The sequence below is a fragment of the Dermacentor andersoni genome, chromosome 4 (assembly GCF_023375885.2).
Source record: "Dermacentor andersoni chromosome 4, qqDerAnde1_hic_scaffold, whole genome shotgun sequence".
Lineage (NCBI taxonomy): Eukaryota > Metazoa > Arthropoda > Arachnida > Ixodida > Ixodidae > Dermacentor > Dermacentor andersoni.
The window spans coordinates 66,639,780-66,652,162 of record NC_092817.1 but is presented as its reverse complement, the minus strand read 5'-3'; the positions used below and the strand labels follow the sequence as shown (position 1 = coordinate 66,652,162).

The 12,383-nt window shown below is 46.8% G+C and overlaps 1 protein-coding gene across 1 annotated transcript; it reads left to right on the top strand.

The window, feature by feature from the left end:
• Positions 1-1,903: 1,903 nt before the first annotated feature.
• Positions 1,904-6,277, top strand: LOC126536730 (very long chain fatty acid elongase 7-like). Its single transcript, XM_050183745.2, has 2 exons — positions 1,904-2,035; positions 4,961-6,277. The coding sequence occupies exon 2, from the start codon at positions 4,988-4,990 to the stop codon at positions 5,876-5,878; it is 891 nt and encodes a 296-aa protein (XP_050039702.1). The 5' UTR covers positions 1,904-2,035; positions 4,961-4,987; the 3' UTR covers positions 5,879-6,277.
• The last annotated feature ends 6,106 nt before the right edge of the window (positions 6,278-12,383 follow it).

Here is a 12,383-nt window from a genome sequence, read left to right as displayed (position 1 = left end):
GAACGAAAAACAAGACCTTGCGCTTCTTTATCACTTATGCAGTCAAAACATGTATCATGTAGACGCCGATTTAAACAAAATGCGTTGTGTAACTACAGACCGCCTTTAGCTCAGGTAAGTGTGTCGCCGTCGTTGCTGTAACGTGCGACGTGGAATGTACTTTCCTAACACATCCGCCGACGTGCTCAGGTCAAAGACAGAGCGATACGAGCAGACATGTCATCATGCGATCGCGTCAGCCCTCGTTGATCGACGGCCGACAAACCTTGGCAGATATATATGAAAACGGCTGTCAGGAAAGCGCAATTTCCTCTCAATCCAACGGCAGTACAGTTCACGTGGCCGTGACCTTCGAAGTTTAGTCCGATGAGACTGTTTGGAGTACCCGCACTTCGAAAATGGAGCAACGAACTGCGTAATAAATGACGTAAATCGAAGAGTCCCAGGGTCTGATAAACTCCTGATGTAATATTTTTATCTTACCTTCATGCTGCAATGAGAAGATGAATTTATTTTTTATTTATTTTTTTCGCAGAAGCCAGTTTCTGGCTAGATTTCCCGCAAACTTCCGAAATCAGGATGGAACGGAAACCACACTATGATCTTACATGATAGTGCCCAGTCTGCCCGTACCAGCCCGTACCAACTGCCCAAAACCGTAGTACTACAGCAAGACGTTTAAACGGACGCAGGCATGAAACGCCATAAATCATACTCACCCTTTTACCTCTCGTTCACTCGCTATATCTCGCTTCTCAAGGTGATTTAAATGCTCACGGACGTTCACACATTCAGGGACGTATTATAACGTTCCCGAACCCCTGAACGCGCTCTCGATGATCGGCCCTCATCACGTGGTGTCTATAGAAGAACCTCATAGTTTCAGTTTCTCTAGATATCTGGTTCCAAAGGCGCAGGGCGGCATTTGGTTCAGCTCTGTTTCACGAAAACCTGCGTGGATCCGCCGTGCGAAAACGATGCATCAGCAGCAGAGAGCTCTACAGACCGGATTAGGTGGCATCGTCAAGGGAAGCGAGCAGGGGGAGGAGCTGCGACTCGAACAAGCAACGCTGTGACCGCGATGGTTGCAGTGGTGGGCACCCTCGTCGACCACCCGAACTCTTCTTCGTGACTGCTTTCAATGTTCCTGTAGCACTCACCGGCAACCGCTCCTGCGGTCACCCCCTACTTGAGTTCAAAATCGAATACCTCTCACCTCCCCCTTCCACCCTACACACACAAACACAAATTTTGTACAATCGATACTAGCATAATCATGAGGATGCGTTCTAGCGATAAAAAAGAAAATGAAAGGTAAGTGTTTTCAGGAGTTCGTATAAAGAAAGAGAAAAAGACACGCACTCATGGCGTGAACCCCCAGCTCTAAAAAGACAAATAAATAAGAAAAATTGAGAAATCTGCGATGTACCCTTTACCTCCATCCATTGCATTACGTTAATTATTATTTTCAAGTTCTTTCTGTTCTTCTTATGCCAGGCTGATCCTTGTATTACGCATTATTTTATTTGGCTTATAATCAGCTTTGTATTTTTGTTTATTAGCGTTAAACCACCTGTTCAGGTATTAATGTAAATTTTTGCTTTAGAATCACGTTTTTTCATAGTATTATCGTCCACAGTGGGTCTGTGCCATTCTTGGGGGAGTCAACATGAACATCATCTGGAGCACCAAGTTTGACACGTGAAACGGTCGTTGCAAATCCCCCACTTAGCAAGTTTAGTTATAGCTGAGAAGACTAAAATTTGTCAATTTCGCGAAAACAGCAGTGCGACAAAAAAAACAAGAACAAACGTGCGATGCTATTTCCTAAGATGTTTCTGTCCATTTTACTACCTGGCAAGCGAGCGGTTCGGTTAAAGAAGAACGCACAGGCCAACTGAGTCGCAGGGAGGAAGATGAAGGCAGTTCCCTCGTGGGACGCGGCTGACATCTTGCAAACGACGGAATACAGCTGACCACCGGGCTGGATTCCGTGTCGTCGTAGGCAGCGGGACACACCGGATCGAGCTCACACGTAAGTCCCGCTCATAAGAACGTATACGGAAACTGCAATTGGGTGTGTGGACAGGTACGGGCGTCTTTGGACGGGCGAAATTCAACTGCCAGGCACATTGAGGCGCCAGCTTGCTCGCCCTAAACATTTTCACACCCTTATGTATGTATATGCGGGGTGCTTGGTTTGTCCCTAAAAACCTCACCTTTAAGTGGCAAAACCGAATCGTCTATTGGGACGTATGAAACTATTTTCTGGCGACGTTCTTGTGGCAAGTAAACATGACAATAGCTGTGACAGACGACGTAAAATCTGCATAAAGTTAACTTTACTAGCTATCGCTTTCGAACTCTCGGGCCAAATATTCCAGTGCACGCCAGGTGGTCAGAATTACCAGACAACTTTACGCTCTCCCATCGCAAGTGTTGTCATAGCTAACTGTTGTGTACAACATTTTTATGTTAGCCTTTATGGATAAGGGCGTTAGCCATGTGACGAACCAGCAAACTTAAGGACGTAAAACTTTTAGAGTGTAAATGGCACAATCGCTAGAATGTTTTTCGCCAAATCGTCCTTCCTCGATAAAGCCGATATGTTCGTTTGCAGGTAGGGTGGGAAAGGTATCGTGAACTTAGGGCATTAGAATCGCGCTCGACGAAGAAAGACGCCACAATTGCACAAGCTTCATGTTTTCCTAACTGATTATTCGCTGTATGGTCTCTGTGTGACCACTGCGCATGGACGTTGTACCAGTTGGTTGAGCGAAACTGATCGTTCTCGACAAATGCGCACTTGTTATTCGAGCAATTGATCATTGTCACGCCGCCGCTGCCATTGCTCTGTCATTGTTTTTTGTGATACGCTGCAACCAAACCTTTGCAAGTTTTAATCTGTTTGCCGTTAATCTGTTTGCAGTATATATAGCTTTTATATTTAGTAAATGATTTTATTATATTGTGTTAGAACGCACGCTCGCTCGCGACCTTGTATATATTTTTTGCGCTGTGTAAAAGATTTTTACTGCACTACACTTTATGGCACAGTACTCCCATTGAAAGCGCTTTGACACAGTGGCACATTAATGCACAGCAGATTCACAGATGGACCAGTGTGCACGCCGTTGAGCAAATGAGTGTCTATGGGGGCCACGGCCGTAGTCAGAGCACTTTGAAACCACCGTCGCAGCATCTGAGCGGTTATAGAATTCAGCTGCTGAGTAAAAATTGCAGGACGCTTAAGTTTCGCCTTTAAGAGCGGAACGCGACTTCATTGAAAGATCCTTGACTGCTTCTCAGGCTTCCCGGCAACTGCAGCTTATGTAACCATAATGTTTACCAGGAAACGCTGGTGGCGAACGCTGTATGCACGAATGCGAGATTTCTGGTAGAAACGCGGCCTCTTGCGTGGGCCGATCCCTGAGGTATTGTACAGCCGCGCCAAAAAAATTACAATATGTTCAAATATCTGTTATTGTTTTGCATTTTTAATATTTACGTCTGAGAAGATTTAACATAAAAGACATGCGCTGTCGGTGTTTTGTTCCATGACATTTGTTTGTGGGCTGTCATTCTCAAAATTCCGAGGCAAAGCTTTGTAAAGAAAGTAAGACAAGGTATGGAGCAACTTTAGTGACAGAATGTCGTGTCAATATAACTCGCATACACCGCATGTCATATAGCAAGGCGTGGCAGATACAGCTACCTAAGTATGTGCAGAAATTTTCGCTCACGGACAACTCCGCCGACGCCGAAGCCTACTGATACCGGATTTTCTGCGACACGGGGCCCTTAACGCTATCGCTTTAAAGAGACGCGTGTTTGATACCCGGCCCTGGTGGCCGTATTTCGACACGGGTAGCATACAAAGGCACCCGTGTCAGAATAATGCACGTTACAGAACCATCGGTAGCCATAAACTAAGCCCATGCCTACGTCGCGTCGGCACTCGTAACGTACAAGTAAGGTCCCTTGAATATAGAATTCTTCGGTTCGGAGTGCCACTTGCACAACGCGGCTTAATGTTAGCGGGTCGCCCAACACCCGGTATTGCGGTTTATGTGCAAGCGTCAAGAGTAAGAATGCCGCGTCACTTGGATCGACACAATCGGATAGGTTCTGGAAGTTTCCGCCTCCCGACGTCAAGGTGTACAGTGCGTGGGCTATACTATATCGCATGTTAGCTACTTTTGTGGTGCGCGCTCCTAAAAAGCGCAGCAGTCAGTGCCACTTTCCTGCTTAAAGGCCCAAACAATGAAATCCTGCTTACCTCAGTAAAGGAAGCCTTCATTGCTGAGGCCATCTTATGTCACTCTGAAAGCTTCCTTACTGAGGGGCCCTCGGTGGAGGCTTCCTTGCCTCAGCGTAAGGTTGCTCCTTACGTTGCCCATGGTTGCTCCATGCGTCCTTACGCTGCCCCTAGCCCTGAACGAGCGCTTCACCTCACTGCTGGCGCACGTGATGTTTGCTTGCGCACGCGTGCTGTGCTTCTCGCCTGCGGAGAAGCACCAGCGCGATGCCAGGTGTCAGCGTTCTTTTCAGTCGCGCGTTGGGCGAGTGTGGCGTCTCGCAACGCCAGCGTGCTAGTGTTGCTGAGCATATCAAGTTTTGCACTCGACTGCGGTGGTTTCTCGCGTTGAATAAACAAAGCTGGAAGAAAGCATCCACGTGTCTCCATATTAGCAATTCAATTTAATGATTATGTGACCGTCCAACTTTCTTTTTATTGAATAAAGGCGTTCGTGTAAAGCTTATAAGAGATGCACTCGAACCCAGGCGTACGGCCGCCGTTCTTTACGTGAGGACGGGCGAAGGGAGCTTTCAGAGTACGCTTGCTTCCTCCATCGGTCCTTCGCTGTAAGGAGGCCTCACGTAAAGTTAGGAAGCGGTCTAAGGAAAGGAACTTTTCATTGGTTAGCCCTTAATCATCGTAATTTCGGTTGCCTTTCAGGTTAGGTTACGGTGCCACAGACGCGTTATGGCGTCAAAGAGGGTCTTCGATCCCGCCGTGCACTGGTTTCCGGACTTAGACAGCCGCACACGAGGATGGCCGCTCATCGGCAATCCAATCCCGCTGATCGCCATCTGCGTCATTTACGTCTACGTTGTCAAAATTTTGGGTCCCAAGTGGATGGCCGACCGAAAGCCCTTCGAACTGCGCGCCCTCATGGCCATCTACAACCTCGCACTCGTTTTCTTAAACAGTTTCTTCGTCTGGACATTCCTGAGGCACGGCTACATCGCCAAGGGCTACAAGGTCATCGGTCAGGGCGTCGATTTCTCGACCGACCCTCTCACCATGCACATCGTCCACCTGACGTGGTGGTACTACGTTCTCCGCCTGGTCGAGTTCCTGGACACGGTGTTCTTCGTGATGCGCAAGAAATACGCCCAGGTGACGGCGCTGCACGTATTCCATCACGTAGTGGTCGCCTGGAACATGTGGATGAACGTCACGTTTGGTGGCCAGGGTCAGACCATGTTCGTCACCGTGGTGAACTCGAGCGTACACGTGGTCATGTACACCTACTACTTCCTGTCGGCGCTAGGTCCGGCCTTCCAGCGGTACATCTGGTGGAAGCGCTACCTCACCCAGTTGCAGCTCACCCAGTTTACGGTCGTCTTTTTGCACAGCTTGTCCTATCTGCTCTACAAGGAAGACGCCATCCCGGGATTCACACTCGTCATGACCCTCGAGGCAGTGGTGTTCCTGGTGTGGTTCCTGTCGTTCTACAGCAACGCGTACCGCAAGGGCAGTCGCAGCACGCTGGACATCATCTCCAACACGGCGGTCGCGGCAAAGGAAGCACTCGCCAAAGTTGCCACCTCTTGCTGCCCCGAGTCGCTGGACGAGAACAAGGAGGAGTGAGCCGCACTGACGCGGGCCCACCATGTATGGCGAATCCGCTGAGAAGTTCCGGGTGGATGCAACGGTAGCTCACAATGCATAGACCTTAGTCGCTGCATAAGAAGTGATCAAATTAGCGGCAGAAGAAAAATCGCATGCTTCAAGCTCGCCAGCACTTGGTTGCACTACGGCTGCCAAGGATATTGCTATACTTGTGAGCCTGTTGCAGAAACCCCGGAACTTTTTTTCCACTTGTCCACAGGAATCTAACAAACAGCCTCCCTTCACTTATTCTGTGTGTGCTTTTGCGTTTTTTTTTTTTTTTCATCGTGTGCGGTTTCAAACTGAAAGTGTCACGCGAAGCGGCGTCTGTGGCTGTGCCCATTGTGTTGTGAGTAAAGACTGAGGAAAGTACAAATATCGATCTCGTGGGTAGTCAATTCCTGTATCATTCGTTCGGTCCGTATTGTTTTGGCAGTGCCGTTGTATTGTTTAAAATTCATTCACAGAGAAGCACGTCTATCATTAAAAATATGTTACAGTACTTACGATGGACTCTATAAGGAGAGCGTCGTTGAAAACAACACGCAGTTACACTTGAGATAACCTTTTTCACCACATAATTGGCAAATTTAAACCTATGTGCTCTAGGGCAGAGCAGCAGCTGTGCGCAGTACGTGGGGAAGGCTGATAACCCTCATGTCAATGTGCTTGTTGAAGTTAAAAAGTATCGTTTAATTCTGCTAAAAAATTTACCCACATTTTTGCGTGTACTGTATTGAATTAATGATACAAAGTTGTGCTTCTTATGCACGACGTTGAGTTGACTTCGCTCGAATTCTCGAGCATTCACGCAAAGTTATACTAACGGCTGAATATTATTGAATAGCAGCACGATCTCATAATGGCTTCAGCAGAAAATGCTGCGTATTTGCACAGGCAGCACTCTCATTTTCGCAAAAGGTCACCATTGCTGGCGCTCGTCCACAAAGAGAATGATCTCGCAACATACTGCCCTTCGTGCGTGACATCCATGTCACAAGAGTTCACCCTAAACTATATTAGCCATTCATCGGCAGCATTGCGCAGGCTTGCGTGCCGTGCGCTGTTGGACACGCAAGCATTTAAAGACGGCAAGCGAAATATTTTTTGTACGCCTTTATATAAAACGACAAGAACCAGGCGAAAAAGATTATACACTGAACAGTACCCATAGTGACAAATAATTTCGCGTAGTCACCCTTAGAACACAGCATGCACAGGCAGAACGCAATGTCCGCGATGAACTGGACCATCTGCAGTGTCGTGAAGTGCTTCTTCCACCAAAGATACTTCCGATAGCGCGCCCCAAGAGCGGCCAAAAAGTAGTATGTGTACATTACGACATGAACGAAGCAGTTGAGGCAAGTGGCAAACATGGATATTGGTTGAAGAGCGTAGTTCATGTTGAGCCACATGTCCCAAGGGATGATCAGGTGGTGAAATACGTGCAAACCACTCACCTGCGCAGAGAAAAAAAAAAGAGTGAGGCCATTTTCGAGAAGCCAAATGCTCGTCGCTGTTTCTGCGTCTGATGTCAACCACAGCAGTGTGGTAGCTTGGTTCGAGTAGCAAGCGACGTTTTGACATACGTATAAGTGCCAACAGAAATTTGAATGAACGGTCGTCTGGAAGTTTTCATGGTGTCCACCTCCTCGTACCCTGTGCACTTTTTACTTATATCAAGCATATTCTGAAGAGGCAAGTAGGCGTTTCGTTGTTACCGTTACCACGGCCGTCATTGACCGAATTAAATTCTTTTAGACAACAAACTCTTGCCTAATAATTGAAAGAGGAGTGGAAAATGGAGATCTGTAAGAAACGCGGAGAAACAATACGAATTCTCAGTTTGATGGAAAGACTCGTTGTGGTTTTCGCCAAGGCAGCAGCCCTCATCCTTGATCAACAAAGATGACCGCAATTACTTTGACAAAAAGTTGTCCTAACCTACCTTTTTAACTAGTTCCTAAATTTTATTTCCGCTGCAAAACACAGTGGTGGTTCACCTTGAGCACCATAGTAGGAATTATGTAAAATATCAACTACCTCAAATTTCCCGGAGGATGCTCATCAAACGCGTATTTTGCGCGCTCACTACATTTGTGAAATCAAATGCTCTAACATGTTTAGGTCCGCTCCATCGTCATCCGCAACCGCCATCGTCGCTTTCGTGTACATGTTCCAAAGCTTGAATTCAGGATACCGCGCAACATCCAAAGGAGCCGCACAAGCCTTCCACATTGGTTCAGACTTGGCACAGCCTTTTTCCCCAACGATATCGCCGTCTTGTGGGCTCTGAGGACAGCCTGCATGGACCCAGTGAAAACTGCGTCTTACCGCAGAGTATAAACCATAGGCTTTGTGTGTGCCGGTTGTAACTGGGGGAAAGACAATTGGTGGGTAGATGTCCGGCACGCATCTAAATCCCGCCATTTTCTGAAAGCCTTTATTTTGGCACAAGGCCAAAATATTCCTCGTGCGAGGATATGAAGGAAATTGTGGGTTTTTGGGAGCACTGCACTGAATATCCGACTGTGGTAAACGTTTCCAGTATATTTTGAAAAAATTCTTTTTCCGATTCATGCCCTCTCTCTTCACATCGTCATCATTTTCGCTTTCTTTCTCTCCTTTTGTTGCCCCTACCCTATGCCCAACGCTGAGCGGCAGGTTGGAACATAGTAGCTAAAACCAACCTCTCAGCTTTACTTTAATAATGCATCATCTTCTCGCTATTTCTCTCTATTTACTCGCCCTCGTGTGCGCTATCTCTGACAGTAGGCAGTTTAAATGGTATTACAGCACTTTTTTTCTTATATATGTGCCACAAATAGCTGCAGAATCAACAAGAGACAGGTTGGCGTGAAAGGCGCGTCTATGGCCTGCTACATAACCTTGTTGTATGGGGATTGGAGGAATGAACAGTGGTAGTGTAGATAGATAAGAAAGGATAGAATTAGGAAATCAATTTTTGTTTAATTTAATTACAACAATACTGCAGGCTTGAAAAGGGCCCCTGCAGGATGAAACAAGACTAAAAGTGCTACAGGCGGACAGTTCGCTGCGCACTGCATAGCATTTTTGATGGTGCTTCTCTGCGGACAGCAACAGCCCCAAATCAGCAAGGTACGCGCTTACCTGGTCAGCCTTCTTCCTGAGCACAAAGAGCACGGTGTCGCACATCTCGAACACCCTGAACACAAGGAACCACCACGACAAGCGCAGGATCTCGAGGCTGCAACGGCGCTGACTTAGGTCCACATCTTGAAGGATGTGATATCCGCAGTCCCAGTACGCCAACTTCATGAACTGGCACCCAAAGAACGCACTGAGCATAGCCGCAGCCATGTCGTATGCCAGCAGAAAATGCTTGAGAGCAAGCGGCTTGCGCCGCGCCATGCACCAGGGCCCCGCGACAGTTACGAAGGACAAGTAGGCCGCGCTGATGATCAGCATGCCCGCTGGGCTTTCTACCAGAAACCAGCCTTCCGTTCTACGATCTCGCTCGGGAATCCAAGAGTTGCCGTCGTAGCGACGGGAGGAAGAAGCTGAAAGCATCGCAACAGAAGTCACGCCGGTATTTTTGTTTCAGGAGATTCCCTCTCGAATCAGCGTCTGGAAAGAAAAAATATCACGGATGTTGCAAAGTTCTCCGGAGTGCCAGCGCGTGCTCCGAGAAGTTCCCTCCAGAGCTCTCGCTGTTCACTGAAGCCTTGAGAAAGCTCCGTCTACGCTTCAAGAAGCCCGATAAGCTTGCGCAGTTCTTTCTCTTATACCACGCGTTCGTGAGCGAGCTTCATCGAAACTGAATTGACGGGTGCGTCAAGCACAGGCAACTATTTCACTCCCTTAGAGCCGAGATTGGGCAAACCAGGTCGGAGTGCAAGAGCGAAGTTGGTCAGGAAGAGCCTCATTTGCGAGTGACTGTTTTCGCTACCAGCGAGTAAATAGGCCCTGGCGTACGCCAACATTAGCGTTGAAAAGTATGCCGCCGATGAGTACAGCAGCTGCTCCCGAGCCCGCTGTGATTCGGAATTCTGGAACAAGAACGCTGACACAGATCTATCAGAAACGCGGCCTACAACACATCAGGTACGGCCTACTAACATGAACAGCTTCGCTACTGTCATCATTTTCGAAGCTGCATCCAGCGTGAAATTACCAAGTGAGAGTATTCATGTGCGCCCAACAGAAACCTAATGACTAGAATAATACTTGCCTTTGTTAGTGTTGTAACAACTGAAATGGCAGTGAAGAAACTGAAAGCACCCGGATAGTTTCTTGGAAACTTGCCGACAAGGTCGTCTTAAAAGTACGGACCGCTGGGCGAGTTCATGTGGAAACATGACCAAACAGCGCCGAAGACGAACTTGAAAAAAAAAAAACAGAACAAGACAACCTACTGTTTTGTTTCCTTTCTTCGCGATCGTCTTCGGCGCCGTTTCATCATCTTGCGAGAAGGGAAAACAATCCACCAACTACAGTGTGGCTACGCCTGAATAGTACAGTAAATTTTGTTGCTGAGCAAGTTGGTTCACTATTAAGGAAAACATAATAGCGCTACAAAGAAAAAAAATACTTAGGAAGGAGGAAGAAGAAACAAACAGTTAGTGCCTACTCTGTTTCTTTGTTCTCCCTCTTTCCTAAGCCTTTCTTTCCTTGTAGCGCTAACACATATTCCTTAATATATTAGGAATAGGAGTCGAGTCATACCAGTCACAGATGACGTCTTTCTTTTTCTTGTTTTCAGCACAAACACTTGACTCCGTCGGTGTGTCAGGCAAAGCGTCGCTTTATCCAATGACGAAGGGCGACAATAATCGGCGTTTGGGAACAGTACTGGAACATAGTCGCTGTGTTATTCTGAGCCAGGTGAGAAATTTGTTGGCAAACGTTACATCAAACAGCTGGTCGTCATCATCACGGTGAAATCGAGAGTGCGCAAAGAGGAGTGTGGTACAGGGCTTCAATAAGTTATTTTCCTATGTCCCTTCTTTATCATGAATTTGTAAAAGAAAAGTTGGAATCATGGCTGACGCCAGCCACTTCACCCCTTCCCGCTTAATCAAACAATTAAATTAAATTAAGTTATGGGGTTTCACGTGCCAAAAGCACTTTCTGTTTATGAGACACGGCGTAGTGGAGGACTCCGGAAATTTTGACCACCCGGGGTTCTTTAACGTGCACCTAAATCTAAGCACACGGGTGTTTTCACATTTCGCTCCCATCGAAAATGCGGCCGCCGTGGCCGGGATTCGATGCCACGACCTCGTGCCCAGCAGCCCAACACCAAATCAAACAATACATATCGAAGATATGCGCTGGCTCAAACAAGCAAACAAGACAATATTGAAAACAAGCTTAAATACAAGAATGAACGTGCTTTCGTATTGTTCATAGAAAGGTCATATTAGCACATGGTACGTCCTAACACCCAGAATTTCTAAAGCAAGCAATTGCAACTCGTGCGATAAATCACCATGCTCTTTAGGTTTAAGGGTCCTGCCAAGTATATATAAAGCTTTTTGATCTTGTTAGAACTTGTGGCGTAACGTCGCATGTGTTGTATTGCAGGCTGTGCTTGCTTGCATTAGATGTGAACTACAAGTGACTGCGCTACGGATTTATTTTCATTTCCGCATGCGCCTTTGTTATGACATATGAAACGGCTAAGCCGTGTTTTAAGTATCTTAAGCTTGCGTGACACAGAATGGTTTCCTGAGTAAACCAGAGTTATTTGTTTGTTTGTTTGTTTGTTTGTTTGTTTGTTTGTTTGTTTGTTTGTTTGTTTGTTTGTTTGTTTGTTTGTTTGTTTGTTTGTTTGTTATAGATGGGAAGTCATTTAGCAAAGGCTCCTGAAGGGTCTCCCAAAACGTGCACGGCTGCACGGCGTAGAGCAAATATGTAGGCAGTTGTTCCTCGTTGGTCGCACAAGCGGCGTGTCGCGGAAAAGGAAGCTTACAATCTTCTAAGTTTGGCGGACATTCTTTCCACCGCAGCGAAAGGGCGCGCATTTTAAGAAACGCTTCCTCGGCAGTCTGAAAGGCCACACGTTCCAAATTCCTTAACATTCCTGCTGTGGTCTGGCCCCATTGGGACTGCCGCTTGAGGAAAACAGGAAGCAGACATTGGAGTAAGACACGCTAACTTTCTTTTTGTGAAACTCGTGAAGCGTTCGTGGAAAGACGGTACGTTAATGAAAATAAGTCTCAGACAATTCCTGTACGAAAATGCTGGGAGTTTCCTCTTTCATCATGTTCGAGAAAAAGCAAATACAATGGAAATTGAGTGATCGCACAGGGGCCTCAGAACCGCAATGGCAGGAATTGCTAATGAGATGCGCTTACTTAAAAAATAATAATAAAACTATATATATATATATAAGGAGTATGAGAGTCCGGTTACTTGAACATAAAAAGAAAACAACCTAGGCTTGAAAGGGCAGTGGTACTCGGTACGTGATGAACGCCTGCGCTCAAACCGCTTCCCT